The sequence below is a fragment of the Amphibalanus amphitrite genome, unplaced genomic scaffold (assembly GCF_019059575.1).
Source record: "Amphibalanus amphitrite isolate SeventyFive unplaced genomic scaffold, NRLGWU_Aamphi_draft 000326F_arrow, whole genome shotgun sequence".
In the NCBI taxonomy this organism is placed as follows: domain Eukaryota; kingdom Metazoa; phylum Arthropoda; class Thecostraca; order Balanomorpha; family Balanidae; genus Amphibalanus; species Amphibalanus amphitrite.
This window is the reverse complement of record NW_024881821.1, coordinates 156,002-171,951: the sequence shown is the minus strand read 5'-3', so window position 1 is coordinate 171,951 and position 15,950 is coordinate 156,002. Positions and strand designations below refer to the sequence as shown.

Here is a 15,950-nt window from a genome sequence, read left to right as displayed (position 1 = left end):
AGCTTATCGATATTGGAAAAGCCTAAACCCTCTAGTCGTTCTGTCTGCGTCAACATCATATCATGTACGTAAACACGCCAAAATAAAGTACAAACAAAAGAGGACCCAAGCCCAGCGTCTTTACTATATTCAAATAAAAAATGCCAAAAGTCTGTTGAAGTGGTTGCATGAACGGTCAACCTGAAGACAATAGCTTTAACACCTAAAAGTAAAAAAGGCAACATGGGAAGACCCATGTCCTGCCTGCCCCGCCTACGCACAGCAGAGTACCGCCGGCCGCCGGAGACTGCAACAGTGGGTATCACGGTAACACGCGGACCGCGTCGAGACTGCAACGAGACACAAGAGGGTAACCCCATTGCGGGACGTAACTGCTATACGGGCGACCGTCGCACCCGTTTGTTGGGACCTGACTCCTGAAGAATTCAACGTTGCTATCAGCTAACATATTGGTAAAAACGTATGAGGGCCAAAAATATCATCCAATAAGCTGTGAATCAGCCTGGCAAGGCTTGTGATAAACCTGGTAACACCTACCCGTGCCCGGGGCGCTAGGGTAGGCACAACATAACTCTGAAATCCGTAAACAAAGACAGTGAAAAAAAAAAGAAAAAAAGTCACCAAACGATAGGTTCCAGTGAGACCATTCACAAAATTACGAGTTTAAACTCGGGTCAATTCATAAACACATTTTTTTTAAGAATTGGTTAAACTTCGTATAAGCACAAATCGCATTATGCTGACTTCACTGCTGCATGTCATATCTACAGTACCCATTACACAGATGCTTAAACACCAATCGGACGATAATCTAAATCCTCTAACCCCCGTCCCGGCGATGGGGGCGCGGGGGCTGTGTCCGTCGACGGCCCTCTAATCCCAGTCAGTTGGTCTCTGCCGGGGCCGGAGGATGGACGTGTGGTGACCTGCTGGCTCTGTCGCTACTGCTGGGGGAGGTCGGGAGTCGGCACCAATCATGGTGAGTAGGGAGAGGGGGAGGGAGAGAGAGAGAGGGGGAGAGAGAGAGCTTATTTGGCCCATGTTTTCGCCCTAATCTTTTGTGATGAAATATCTTATTTTGAATGAGAAACCACCCAAACCTGCCGAAATGTCAGTTGCCCAATCACGTCTTTACATTTATTCACGTTATCTTTTCACTTGTAATCCTAAACTTGGAGCACTAAGCTTGCGATTAGGATCCTTGCGCTGAGCATGCAGTGTTGTCAAAGACAACTGCAATAAACGTTATAAATATAAATAGCAATAATGACATACGTCAAAAATACCTCTCACTAGCACCATTTTACCAGGTTTTTACAAGCATATTTCATCGCACAGACATTTAACCACTGCGCACGCCGACCCTATCCGGTTTTTGGATGCTGGCAAATACTCGTCCCGCTGACCGTCCCGTATGCAGTGCCGGCCTTGAATGACAACTCGCTATACTGACTGACGAGGAAGGTATACGGTGGAGCCCCCGCTGCCTGTCGAAACCGGCAGGCGACCTGCTGAAACATTCATGAGGAGGCGACACTGCAGGGCTGTGACAAAAAGAAAGCACTCAGCTCCACTTAGCATAGTTTGAGCTATCCTTTCGGGTTATTTGTGTTTAGTTTGTTTCAGATTTTGATGTTTGTACTTCATACACTTTCTTTTATTTTGATTTCTTTATCTTAATTTCTTTTTCTTCTTTATTCGCCGGTCCCGTAGCTCAGTTGGTAGAGCGTTGAACTCCGCGTGGTGAGAGCACGCGTTCCCGGTTATAAAAGTCCGGGTTCGAAGCGCGACGGGCGCTCGACATTTATGGGCCTCCTGACAGGTATGGTTGCGGTTGGTGGCAGGCCGTAGCCAGATGAAGTCAGTGAGGGGACCGGCCGTGCGCGGCTATGTGCGCACGTTAAACTTTGGGCTCTAAATTCTGCCATAGAACTGGAATTGCGCGATCGGAGGGTAGAGGGCAGGGTCACCGCAACAAGCTTCGCTTAGTGGTGGCTCTGTCCTTGTGAATCCTTCCTATCAAAAGGTTCGGACAAAATTTATAAAAAAAAATTAAGAAAAACGTTTTGAAAAATTGCAAACAACGCTCATGTAAAAATCTGGTTATTTGAACGTATATATGCCGCATGGTATCAACTAAAAGAATAATATTTATCAGTTACTTTTCTAACTCAGCAGGGCGAAAAATTGATAGCAGGCTGCTTACATGTTGCATTGTATATATCCATGTATCTACCGTAGGTGTTTGTCCATCTAGCCACTGAGCCTCACTGGAATACAGCCCGCGCAATAACTCGTAAATCAACGATCAACGTGCTCTGAGTTGTAAACATCTAGCATCCAATCTCGCACAAACACGCGCGAAACTGCCCACGCCAGCACTCACACAAACACCTCAAATCTCCTGTCTCGGTTGACGTATTGACTGGATACCACGGACTCTCTGGCACGTTATAACTTCAGTAAGCTCTCTCCCCAAGGTCGCAGCATCAAGGGGACTGGGAGGTGGGCGCCTCACCTGCGCTAAACCGCTTATCTTGGCTCTGTGCCGCAGCTTGGGACCAAACGTTGAGCACTGCTGCGGGTTAGGATCAATCGAACAACGCAACAAGCCGGGGTCAGGTAATCAGGTTCAACACTAATCGATTGTACGTAGATTCGGGCCGTTGTGGGTTTATGCTTCGTTATAATTGATGGGAAACGTCAAGAGGTCAACATGGGGCAGGTTCATAATCTTATCAGTACGAGTAGAATGCTGCTTCCAAGACATACACATCTAGGGACGAACTGCCAAAGCAATCATCGCCAGAGAGGCGTGGAAAACTTCAAGACCCTTCGAGTTTCTGTTTTCTCAAAGTAATGTCTTGCTAATGAGATGACAACGCTGTATTTCAGAGAGTGGGCAGCTTCCTGCTGCACCTGCCGCTAGTCTTTCTGTTAATTGGAGCTCCAGAGGTTATAGCTGATAATCGTAAGTAAACAACAGTATGTACGCTGACCGTAAAACGCTGCCTTAGAACGAATTAACTCGATCAGTACGAAATATAAAGGCCCAAATATTAACAACAACAATCAACAGCTAGTGCTTTAAAAACGTGGGCAAAGACTGCAATCCAGCAACAAATAAACATTGGCTGATACGGGGAACAAGACTCTGCCAAAAAAGTAAATTTGCTGTTACGAAATGTATTACTGATTCAAATAAATGAGATGTTATCAAAAGACTAATCTGCATATTTTTCAGAACCAAAGCGTCTCCACACCAACGCCAGAGGTGGGTATCGTTCAAGAACCGGGGAGAACTTTGAACCATCAAAGAGCACAAGTAATGAAACTGCTTTAGCCGTATCCGGCTCTGTGAGCAATATCACAGTGGACTCAACCTTCGAAGTGAATAACTTTCCACAGGACCAATCGTCTAAAAAGACGGTCTTAGAACCACATACAGACACTGAGAGTAACCGTGCCTACGAAGATGGTGAAGGGAATGTGATTGCAAGACAGGCAGCCTCGCAGAGTTCCCGACGCCTACGTTCGTTTTCTTCAGCCAGGAGACCGCCACACGCTGCAAGAACTCAACCAAGTCCCAGACGAGTATCTGGGCCCAGAAGAAGTCAGAACCTGAAGGCGATCCCCACTGCTCGTTCTGCACGTCCCTCGCAAAGACGATATAGCGCGCCTAGGAGGCAGCAGTCGTCAGCTATTTCACCGGTCAACGCCGAAATAAGCTCTGCACAAGGAGATGCTTCCTCTGCGGATCAGACCCCTTCGGCCAGCTCAGATGCGAATATTTTGCGAAGACGTGGTTCTGTTACCTACAGAACGTCGTCGTCTAGGTTGAAAAGACCGAACACAATACAATCAAGTAGAAATGAGGAAGAAAAGGAAGGACTCGCTGAAAAGTCACTGGTTGAAGAAACGTTGCAAAGGATAGAAGGATCCGACTCTGAAAAAGGACCAGCTAGTGAACCACAGGCCTCTACCACGAGAAAACCATCAACGAGTATCGATACACCGGCTGTGAACAAAACTACTTCTCCTGATCTCAAACCCAATGGCACTAGAGAGCTAACGAACCCTTCTACCAGTGCTACCTCCGGAGTGCCGAAAGATCCAGGCCCGGAAGATGTTAAACATCCAACAGAACAAAAAGCTAGCGCAGAACAGAATCACAAGGGTCTGCCGGTATATAGGGTCGTCAAACAACGTCGAAGACGACCTGGAAACTCTGCTACCGCAGCTAAATCTCCCCATGATGCTCAAAGGGAACGCGTCCCGAACACTTCTTCTGTCCAAACCCACGAACGGAGACGCAAGAAGAAAGATCGGTCTGGTTACCGATCCCCCAGTAGATCTCAAGTCACCGGCGGGCCCAGATCGGGAGCTCCATCGTCCCCTTTGCCAGATGACAAAGAGGGACGGAAAATCGTCTGCTATTACACCAACTGGTCGCAATACAGGTAAATGCCGGCTGAATCATAGCTGAATGAATGCATTTTTAAGTGATGAGCTTAGGCATGTAAAAATTGAGTGCTTGTGCATAAAGTTGTTTGAAACGGTTTTTATCGGGATCAGCTTTCCTTCAGGTACCCAATAGACTTGCGGCAAGAGCGTTTTTTAAAGACGTTTCAATCCCCATAATTGATGTAAACGATATAGCGCTGTACGTTTTCCTTCCATGCTCGTAACACACAAATTTCATTTCAATTTCAAAACTTTATTAGCAGGCCAGAATGCTCTCGTCACCTTCCAAAACATGCTCAGTTTTCCGTTCGCAGGCCTGGATTGGGGAGGTTTCTACCGGAGAACCTGGACCCGTTTCTCTGCACCCACATCGTGTTTGCATTCTCGTCCATGAGTGAGAACCGTCTCTCACCATTTGAGGAGAACGACCTTACGATGTCGGACGGCGGGCCAGGCCTCTATGAGCAGGTCACCGCCCTGAAACAGGTCAACCCGAGACTGCGCGTCCTGCTGGCACTTGGTGGGTGCAAAACAATATGACTACATTTGTAGATGGCTTCGAAGTTCCAAGAAGCGCGATCAAAAAGATATAATAAAGTTCTTCACATTTTAGCAATGCAGCGGGTTCAGCGCTGCAACAATTATCTATTTCCTAACATATTTCATTTCTTCTAAAATCGTTCTTGATTCAACACTGATTTTGCTGTGATTCATCACATACCTAACAGATCAAATATTTTATATCCCACGAAGAACGGTATAGATGCACTAACGTATGCATGAACGTGGAATTCAAATGTCCCCTTGTATACCCACAGGTGGGTGGTCGTTCGGCACGAAAAAGTTCAGAGATATGACCAGGAATCGGTACAACCGGCGTACATTTGTCTATAGCGTGGCACCTTACCTGCGCGACAAGAACTTCGACGGCCTCGACTTCGACTGGGAGTATCCCAAGGGCGCCACGGACAAGAATAACTTCGCTCAGCTCTGCAGAGGCAAGTCGTTTGTCGAATAGTGCACCGCAATAAAATGCGTTTCTTCTTACGATTGATCCTGTGCCTTTTTACGTTTTCCATGTGTTAAACACTTCCCAAAAATGTCCTGGTTATCTTTTTATGTTGTTCGGGGCTAGTTCAATGCCAGCAAAATTCTGATATTTTATATTTCGAACTGACTTTAGGTAACATTAATTAATTAATATTACGTATTGCATCCACTCATCTATGATTACATCGAATTCTCGGGCGACCAAAGACGAAAACATTTTTTAATTACTTTCATGTTGAAAATAGAATTGTTCGGTGCTCACTTCTTATCACTCACGTACGGCTTACGACTTATGTCCGCCCCTCTCCATGTACGAAATTTATTTCAATCCACAGAACTCCGTGAGTCGTTCGAAGAGGAGGCGGAACAGAGCGATCTGGAGAGGTTACTGCTGACTGCTGCCGTGCCCGTCGGACCTGACACTGTTCGACGGGGGTATGACGTCAGAGAACTGGCCAGGTAGGTCACTGACGTCGACTGAGACCGATGAGACAAAATGCCAGACAAAGTGGCATAGTGAGAGACACTATCTTGTGCGAAAATGTACTTATTTCGAGATTAAGCCTGACAATACTTATTTTTTATTTTTTTATTTTATATTCTTATTTAGGTATGTCATTCGCCAATCTTTCATCATTGCAAATTTTCCGAATATCTGCAAACGTTATTCGGCTCCTTTCTAGACTCTGGTTCTGGAGTTCCTAAGCTGACTACTTAGGCGCAGGAGCTAGAAGCTGACATGATAGAGCAGTTCGCCTAATGACCTCATGGATATACGGTATTGACCTGTTGCCGACATTCAAAGCATTCAAATATTGCACCGTCTAAGCTGAGACAAGCGTGCCATACATAAAACCTCGCTACTCTTTCTTCGGCAGACACTTGGACCTGTTCCACCTCATGGCGTACGACTTTCACGGTCAATGGGAGAGCCAGGCTGGCCACCATTCTCCGCTGAACGCCCCACTTAGAGACGTGGCCCATCGCCGTCAGTTATCCGTTAACGCTTCCGTGCATATGTGGATGGATATGGGGGCGCCGGCACATAAAATTGTACTCGGGTGAGTGCTAATTGCTGTTGTTTAAGATTATAAACGTAGCTGCCCATTGCCCACGTAGTGATCGTGATTTGATAGAGATAGTTTTTTTTTTGCAATAAGCGCATATTAGATGATTCAGTCATCTATGTCAGCACGCCTTTGTACTACAATTATCTTGTAACGTCGTGGTAGAAGTGCAGTACGGTGTGTATTCGTGAGAAGTCCCTCTGCTCGGTAATCCTTTTTGATGACTAATTGAGTTTTTCTATCGTCAGGGTGCCCACATATGGTCGCAGTTTTACTCTGGCCACCACCACGAACACTGGAGTCAACGCCCCGACGCGCGGCGGTGGAATTCCCGGACCGTACACGAATGAAGAGGGCATACTCGCTTATTATGAGGTAAGGACATCTTTAATCAAACAATATAAGTGATCAAAGATAGCATGGGGCGTGTCAGTCTACAGGGTGTTTCACTAAAAGTGTCAAAAAGTAAAAGGTCATAATGCACATAATAACAATGTTTTCTACGGAAATTTGCATACCATTTCATCCGCAATTGTTGGACATTTGAATATATAAAAACGATAGCACCGTCACTCAAACCTATTCCACATATCCGCCCCTTCTTTTGATGCACCGTTTCGGCACGTGTCCGGAGGTGCCTCACAGCCCGTTTTCATCTTCAGCGTCCAGACTGTCGGCAAAGCCTTGAATGGTGCTCTTCAGCTCCCGAAGTGATGCGACTTGAGTCTTCCTCAGCTCTGCGAGAGCTACTGACCAAAACCAGAAGTAAAACGGTGACAGATCGGGGCTTTGCGCTGGCCAGAGGCGGGCGGCGAGGCAGCTGATTTTTCGGTGCAGGAACTTCTAATCCAGCCAGTTCCTGGTGGTTACAGCCATTATAGTGGCTGTTTTTGATAACTTGTAAGGCCTTGGCTATTTCTGATGTTGAAATTAGCTTCTTGTTATCTTCAAAGACCTTCAAAAAGACCCTGACCCTTTCAACGGTTTCCGCCGAGAGGTGGGGGACCCCGTCTTTTTTGGACTGCGACCGGCATCGAAGGAACCCTTTTAAACCTCTCAAGAAGCCCTTTGAACCTTTTATAATCTGGAACGTAGCGAGGTGAGAGAATAAAACGTTTCCTGAAAAGTCGGCATACGGTTTCAATGTTTCTGATGGCACCAAATGTAAGTGTAATTTATCCCTCCTGTTGCGGTGTAAATAACCTGTTCTTGATCTGCATAAGGAAAAAAAACGACTAGTAACTTTGGCCTCCTGCCCTCGCTCCGTATGAGTGTAAAATATATCTTAAATGGACAAAGCATAAATGTCCAAAAATTTGCAACCAAGCCACGTGCGCAACCACGTGATTTGCATATTTTATATAACTTTAATAGGCATTTACTTTTTGACACTTTTAGTGAAACACCCTGATGTAGACAAAATGTTATACCATTGCCTTGAGTATTCGATGAACATTTTTATTTAAAAAAAACTTCTGATAACTTCGCTAAGTTTTTTCAAGAGTTATCAGAAAACGCGAGAGAAAATTGATACAAATATGTAAATAAAACCGGGAAATGGTGACGACTACTTCTTAGCTAATGAGCCAATTTACCTCTCTGCCACTCAAACTAAGCTCGTTCATATCTTCCGCACAGATCTGTCAGCGTCTTCACTCCGGTGCCGTCTACATTTGGGACCACGAGATGTCGGCTCCCTACATAGTCGATGGCGACCAGTGGGTTGGATTTGACGACGAACGGTCCGTCAGAATCAAAATGGACTTTGTCAAGGAGCTAGGCCTGGCTGGCGCGATGGTCTGGGCGGTGGATATGGACGACTTCACGGCCACTGGATGTCAGGGAGCCGTCTACCCGCTCATAACTGCGATCAGGTGGGCTTCCTATTTGCTTCCGAGATTTTTTTTTTAATAAGGTATGCCCGAGCTGGGAAAATTGCGTGCTGAGGCGCTCAGTATAATGAGATTATAAATATTTAGAAGGATCAGTAAAATCTGACGATTTTTTCGGCCGATCCCGCCAGGTGGTCCCAATCCAGTGTTTCCATTGAAACATCTTGCGACCGACTGCAACTGGTTTCGTTGTTCCCGTTGAACTCCCTAAGTGATTCGCCGTGGTTAATGGCTGTCCAGTGTCCTGTGAACCTCGCTCTAGCGATCGCTGAATGCCGATGTCGTACTTCTTTTATGTGACCGTCGACTAGGACCACTGATCCTTTATTTCCACCAGGGAAGAGTTGCTAGGTGTTGCCCGACCTGACCTAGCACCAGACATCGACTGGTCAGCGGTAGCGGGACGTCCTGTACCTCAAATACCAACCAACCCGCCGGAACCGCTACTCCCAGTCCTCTCACAACTGAGTGCCGCTGATATACTGGCCATTCTCACCGCACATGGTGAGTAGGAAGTGAGAGAAGGAGAAAGGGGGGAGAGTGGGGAAGGGAGAGGGAGGGAGAGGGAGAGGAGAGGGAGAGGAGAGGGAGAGAGAAAGAGAGAGAGAGAGAGTGGGAGGAGAGGGAGGGAGGGAGAGAGATTCGGAAGAGAGGGGGAAGGAGAGAAGAGAGTGAGTAAGTGAGTGAGTGAGCGATTAAGTTAATGAGTGAGAGGGCAAGTTAAAGAGTGAGTTCAACATATTTGCTAGCTGTTATGAGTCAACGAATGCGTGACATTTACGAGCGACCCTTCCAAATAAATATGGATCATCTCGACAGAGGCTTCTGATGATTTTCCCCTGGCATTGAGAAACGTATCCACCTTGGTACTTGCTGACACATTGCCTATTATTTCAGGTATTAGTCCCGACTCCGCCACTATTCAAAAGCTCCAGGCACAAGTAGCCAGAGCTCAGACTCCCGCTTCTCCCGCTTACCGCGCTTCCGAGAATGTTCAGAGACTTGACAACCCTATCGTCGAGGAAAACTGTAAGTGAACAACCACATACGTCTGAATGGCGTTATGTGCACGATGATTTATGATGCTTCATTGAGACCGATGCATGTCTCAGAAAAAATCGCAAAGGCCCAAAATATGACTTTTTCATAAAACATTCCGTAGATACTTATTGACAAGTATAGGTATAAGAAATAAGAGTCATCGACACGTAGCTAAGTTATTATCCTGGCTCTAGAGCATCTCAGCTCATTCGCATGACGTAGCGCCAAAGGAACAGTAGCACTAAAGCTATATCGTATGTCTAACGAGTTACTTTTTTCCATCCACCAGTGGCACCACCGAAGGTTTTCTGCTACATCACTGATTGGTCACGATTCCGACCTGGCCGGGGTCAGTTCCGCCCCCGTGACCTTGACCCTGACCTCTGCACGCACGTGGTTTGGGCGTTCGCGGGCCTGTCCCAAGATCGGCTGCAGCTGCCATCGCCTGATCAGCGACGGTCAGATCCAGATAGCGATTATCAACAGCTGCTGAGATTGAAGGAGGTCAATGCAGATCTGAAGGTGGGTTGAGTGAGAAATGGTGGATAGAACAGCGACACAGGCTATCAAAGGATGCATTCTCAGGAAACTTACGAGTAGTTCATCTGTCCTATGTATAGTTGCCATGAACGTCTCTTATTTTCTTATGGTAAGGGCCTATATTGTCTTGGTTAGGGTTTTTGTTGAAGAAATGGAGCACGACCATTCTTGACTATTGCTATTTCTAAATTCGAACGTTCACCACCGATTCGCACGAGATAGGAAGATCGTTCATGACCCTTCTAGACGCCTGTGTTGTTACTGTGGTCTAAATGTGACCAATTGCCTGTGCAAGTTCCATTGGAAGACCACGTTATTGACCTAATAGCTGTCCCGAACCTCACTTATTGACGAATCATGTGTATGTCCGTGTGTAATGTGTAACATTTATGCTCTTGTCTTCAGATTTTGGTTAGCCTGGGAGGTAGTGTCGTGGATAATGAGCAGTTCCGCGAGCTAACCTCCAGCGACTACAGAATGAACACCTTCGTGTACGACACCGTCGACAGCATCCGCAGGCTGCGGCTGGACGGACTGGAACTGGCCTGGGAGTACCCCAGGTAAGGTATAACGTCCATATCAGGCTGAGGCTAGACGGAATGGAACTGGCTGGGAGTATCCCAAGTAGGTTTTAAGTTTTAACGCCGGACAGTGGATGATCTGAATGCGATCTGAGGTCAGATAGCATTCTGGTATAGAGCTTTGTATGTATTTCAAACCAACAGTAAATAGTGACGAAACCGGATTGAATTTCCTTCGAAGGTCACCACTTGTCACAAGGACAAGTTTACGGCGATTTAGGAATACGTTTATTGCTACCTCATAAGCAGTGAACGTGAGGTCATTTAGTGTCCGTCACCCTGGTAAAAAGATTAATTATCCTCTTTTCAGCGGTAATGAAGACAAAGACGCTTACAGTCGGCTGATTAAAGAGTTCCGGTTGGCGTTCAACAGCGAGGCGTCAGCCAATGAGAGAGCTCGCCTGCTGCTGACGGCATCTCTGCCCGGCTTTCCTGCTGACCTTCAGAATGAGTAGGTGTTGACCGTCATAACAGACCAAACATCATAGAGTTATGAGCAACAAGCATACTACATAGTCTTGTTGTTTTAAGTTTTACGAGCCAAGCCAAGCGAGTGATTTGGTCCTAGGAAAAGACCATACTAGGGCTGCGAGGGCCCTGAATATTTGAAAATTTATAAGGAGTCCGGCGGAGAAGCAAACATACCGTTGCTCCGCACCTTTTCACGATTTGAGCACCGAGTGCATTTTTTTCAACTGCCGCAGACGTAAACCGAGCCCTATACCTCAGACCCAGGAATCTTGCCAACTTCAGGGTTGATCAATTGTCATCGAGATACCTTTTCAACTTTCAGAGTCTCGCTTAAACTGAAGTTTAGACCCGAAGACATCTTGGCCAAAAATTAGCTCTAAAATCACCTGTTTCAGGTACAACATCCAGGAGGTCTCTGAGCACGTGGACCTGTTGAACCTGCTGGCGTTCGATCTGCACGATACCCTGGTGGACGTGGTGCGACACGGCGCCCCACTGTTCCCTCTACAGAGCGCGACTCCAAAGGAGCAGCGGTATCTCAGTGTGGTCAGTGCGACTAGATTCTTGCAGATGAGGTTCGGGGCCTTTTTTTTGGCAAAGTCTGCAACAAAGAACTGAAACATTGGTGAAACTTCAGCAATGTTTCAGTTTTCAGTGCAATAAAGGTTACGCCTCTGGCTATTTTTCTATTCACGCATTTCATGTGCTCGCTCATTTTTAATGTTTTACGATGTAAAATACAGTCACCGACATGTGGCTTCCGCCATAGATATGTATCAAGTTATCTTACAAGTTATTAGAAATATGTTTCCTTATAGGACGGCGCGGCCCGTACCCTGCTCGAAGAAGGAGCAGCCCCAGAGAAGGTGCTCATTGGCCTGGCAACGTACGGTCGTTCATTCACGCTCAAACATGGGGACCAATACGACATTGATGCGCCGCACCTGGGTGCCGGGAAGGCGGGAAAGTTCACAGGCGACCCCGGCTTTGCTGCCTATTTTGAGGTAAGAACGTGTAATTAATAATGACTCATAGCTCAACGTTGTACAACAAACTTCTCACCTGCTGAATAATATGGAATTTGAATTTAACGTATGACTTTTTTAACCCGCGAGTTGCTGGGGGGGGGGGCGTTAAACGCCCCCACTTTTTTCGCCGGGCCATAGCATAAAAACGGCGCGCCGTAGGCGCGCCAAATTTTGGGTACCTGTAGGGAATTGATTGAAGTTTATTGTGACAAAGTGTCAAAAAAATTGGTAGGAAAAATTTTGAGATATCGAGGTCTTAGTGACGTCATGATTTCTGAGTTTTCGACCAAAAATGGCATATGTTCAAAAAATCATATAAAATCACAGAATAGACATATAGACATGCCGTAAACGCCATTAGACTGCCAATACCATGAACAATCAAATGGTTATCACCGATTATTGATTATCGTTCTGCATTTTCCAAAATCTTGAAATGAATCTTGGCAATTTCTCGTGGCTACTTTACGACCATGATACATGAATTTCTTATATTGAACTTTTTGAGCCAAACACGTACACATATGATAAAATGAATGTCACCATCGTGTTCTACGCTCCAAATTACCCATAAAACATGTGTCACAGGCTGCGAATATCAGTTTTGATTTCGGGGATATGTGTCTACCCGGTTGACCTGACCTTGACCCTGACCTATGCTTGACTGACCCCTGCATGGAGCTGACACTCTTGTAGGCCTTACATGATGGATTTTGCACCGTTTTGACAGAGGTTATGACGAGAGGCGCCCATTGCGAAGCCCTGAAGTCCATGCTACTGAAAGCCCGATTTCAGGTGTTTGACCTGACCTTGACCCGACCTGTGACCTCAAAATTCAACTTAAAAGTACTCATCTGAAGCGTCTCATCGCGTTCTTTGGTTTGCCGCCTCGTGCGTTTCGCTGCGCCTATTGGTTCTCGAGTTATCGGCTGGGGGCGTTTAACGCCCCCCCCCCCCCAGCAAACGGTGGGTGGCGAAATACCCCAGCAACTGCCGGGTTAAGTTGATGTATAAAAACAACAAGTTGTGCGCTTACGACATAAATACGAGTGAAACAAATGTGCATGTGTGCTTTCAAACGTTACTGTGTGCGAAACGTATTCTTTTGGCTTGGCTTTTTCCGCAGATCTGTGAATTCCTGGACCAAGAGAACACCACATTAATTTGGGACGCTGAGCAGCAAGTGCCGTTTGCTTTCAACGGCGACTACTGGGTTGGATTTGACGACGAGAAATCGCTGGAGAAAAAGGTGCGAGTTATGCGCATTCTGCTCGTTTTGGTATCTTTTTTCGTTTTCCAAATCATTTGCCGATGAACATGACTTCAAGCTGCTTTTAATTTGTATGCACTCAAAAAGGACCTTTTACCTATATAAACTCAATTATTATTGGTTTGATGTTAGCTAAGGAGCTCTCGAATGTATTTTTACATTGTGTTATTCTTTACAGTCCCATTCCATCACATGCCGTAAGCGTATGAATAAAATACTCGTACGTATTATTCAAATTCATGCGTCGCCTTTTAATCTCACTACAGAGTTTCCTTTTCAGGTCGAATGGCTGCGAGAGTTGGGGCTGGGAGGGGTCAGCATTTGGTCGGCCGACCTGGACGACTTTAGCGGTGCCTGCGGCGGCGGCCGGTACACTCTGATGTCAGCAGTGCGCGAGGCACTGAGGGGTTACCGCGTGCGATACACTTATGACGGGGTGACGGTAACACCTGGTGCTAGAAGCCGCCCTGGAGCGATTCTTCCATTGACGGCAGGTTAGTAAAAGCTAATAAGAATAATGTGAGATTGTGCAATTACCTTTCTATTGGTGCACTAGGCTGGGCTGGCCCATTTTCGTCCTAAATTTCGTAACGATATATACAAAAAAAAAAACAATCCAATAAGTGAAAATTTGTGGAGAAACATTGTTAATTAAATCTAAACTTCTAGTCAGCTTTGAACACAAAACCATATAGCGAAGGAGTTCGAAATTAGCCATTTACACTATCTTCAAACCAAAATATTCTATCTTATCATAAAATATGACGATCTATTCTGAAGTCACAGTGATCTCACATGAAACCTGTCTCTCCTCCCCAGTGGGTGCCGCCGAGCCCGTGACGTGTACCGACGGCGACAATGACGTCACTTACCACCGTGACCCGCTCGACTGTCGCCACTACTACCTGTGTCAGGGGAGGGTGCGACACCGCATGCCTTGTCCGAGCGGGCTCGTGTTCAATGAAGAGCAGTCCGTGTGTGACTGGCCGGAAAATGTGGAGAGGTGCTGGGGTTGACAGCGCGGCCCCCGCCGTCGGCTGAGAAATGATAATTATTTCACGTACTTTATGAACCTACATGAGCGGAGGAATGTAGACTACAAATTGATATTGCGATGTAGTGCCCAATACTAAATTGGCCGTTTGTAAAGGGCATTTTCTTGCTCATGTCTCTAGAGAAAGTGATTGCGTGTGCCTGCCTACTCGTGCTGATTGTAAACGTATCGATAGATCAGTGGTTGGAGACTGCCAGTATCAATGCATTCTTCTCATATTTAGAAACCTTCCGCGCTGTACAAAGCTTATTGCAGTATGCCTGATGCCAGTATAAGTGCCATTTCTTACAGTTCCAGCGGTAGATATTGCCGATGCAACTGTTGTGCTGCCGTTGACCTTAGGCCAACTTAGTGATGTTGCTCTACTGTCATGTATGTGTGACTTGTATTGTGCAAGACGTGCGATAGATATAGCTCCTGTGTATACATGATGAAACACGGGGGAGCGCTTGAGTCGCTGCCTGTACCGTACCTTCTGTTGTTTTTCTTTCATAACGCAAGGTAAGCCTCTAATAGCAGGGGCCCGGGAACGATTTTCAAGTTGGGGGGGCGAGCCTAAAATACCTAACATGATGCATATGAAACAGTGGCGTGGCTAGGGGTCTAAGGGGACACGTACCCCCCCCCCCATCGGTTTCAAAGGGACCCTCGGGTCCGAGAGGGCCTGCGGCGCCATTTGACCGCTGAGGGCTAACAATGGTCATATTTCGACTCAGAAGGGCCCCATGGGGCTCGTTAGGGCACCTCATGGGCCCTAAATAACCACACTAAGATAACCATAAGGGCCCCACGCCGGCTTCTGAGGGCCTCTTGCAGATTTTAAGGGCCCCTCGGTGGTCTCCAAAGGCCCGTTACTGGCCTCTGAGAGTTCTTACCGGCCTATGAGGGGCCAGTTCTAGGGGCATTTCCCGCCTGTGATGGTCACACACTTATTTTTCTGAGGGCCCCATAACGGCAACTGTGGGGCCCTCATCGGCGCCTATGAGGGCCCACACCGGTGTCTCTGAGCGTTTCACACCCCAAACGCTGAGTGTCTACACCAGTGCCTATTAAAGCCCTATGTCGGTGGCTCTGAGGACCCAACAGTCAACACCTGCGAATCTAAAGGCCACTCACTGGTGACTTTTGAGGGCCCCACACCGGTGACTCTGAGCCCTGAGGGTCCCACCGGCGTCTGACAGTACCATGCCGGTCTCTAAGGACTCCACAGGACTTCTTCTGTCGGCCTAAGGGCTCCTTGCCGGTCACTGAGAACCCCCTGCCGGCTTGTAGAGGGCTCGCGTCAGCAACTCTGCCTCTAAAGACCCCACACCCGTCTGTAACGGCTCCACACCAGCCTCTGTGAGGGCCCACAGCAACGCCTGTAAGACTAAGGACCCTCACCGGCGCCTCTGAGAGATCACACTAGCACCTCTGAGCGCCCACACCGGCAACTGCATGGCGGCCCCACACCAGTGCCTCTAAAGGCCCCTTACCGCCGGCTCTGAGGGCC

At 47.1% G+C, this 15,950-nt stretch overlaps 2 protein-coding genes across 2 annotated transcripts in view; one reads left to right on the top strand and one right to left on the bottom strand.

The window, feature by feature from the left end:
• The window catches only part of LOC122388545 (dynactin subunit 5-like), a 42,079-nt gene that overhangs the window by 22,434 nt on the left and 3,695 nt on the right, over positions 1–15,950 (bottom strand). The gene's annotated exons all lie outside the window — the stretch shown is intronic.
• Positions 223–14,967, top strand: LOC122388529 (probable chitinase 10). Its single transcript, XM_043379718.1, has 18 exons — positions 223–367; positions 4,118–4,460; positions 4,779–4,984; positions 5,283–5,462; positions 5,850–5,973; positions 6,393–6,575; positions 6,830–6,956; positions 8,220–8,455; positions 8,811–8,977; positions 9,371–9,502; positions 9,804–10,036; positions 10,460–10,614; positions 10,946–11,086; positions 11,502–11,652; positions 11,925–12,110; positions 13,261–13,383; positions 13,685–13,898; positions 14,224–14,967. The coding sequence occupies exons 1-18, from the start codon at positions 223–225 to the stop codon at positions 14,418–14,420; spliced, it is 3,243 nt and encodes a 1,080-aa protein (XP_043235653.1). The 3' UTR covers positions 14,421–14,967.

Excerpts from the sequence above, each read along its gene's own strand:
- LOC122388529 (XM_043379718.1), top strand. The coding sequence starts at position 223 with ATGGGAAGACCCATGTCCTGCCTGCCCCGCCTACGCACAGCAGAGTAC. Across the intron at positions 4,985-5,282 it reads GCGCGTCCTGCTGGCACTTG|GTGGGTGGTCGTTCGGCACG; the intron begins GTGGGTGCAAAA and ends GTATACCCACAG. Across the intron at positions 5,463-5,849 it reads CTTCGCTCAGCTCTGCAGAG|AACTCCGTGAGTCGTTCGAA; the intron begins GCAAGTCGTTTG and ends TTCAATCCACAG.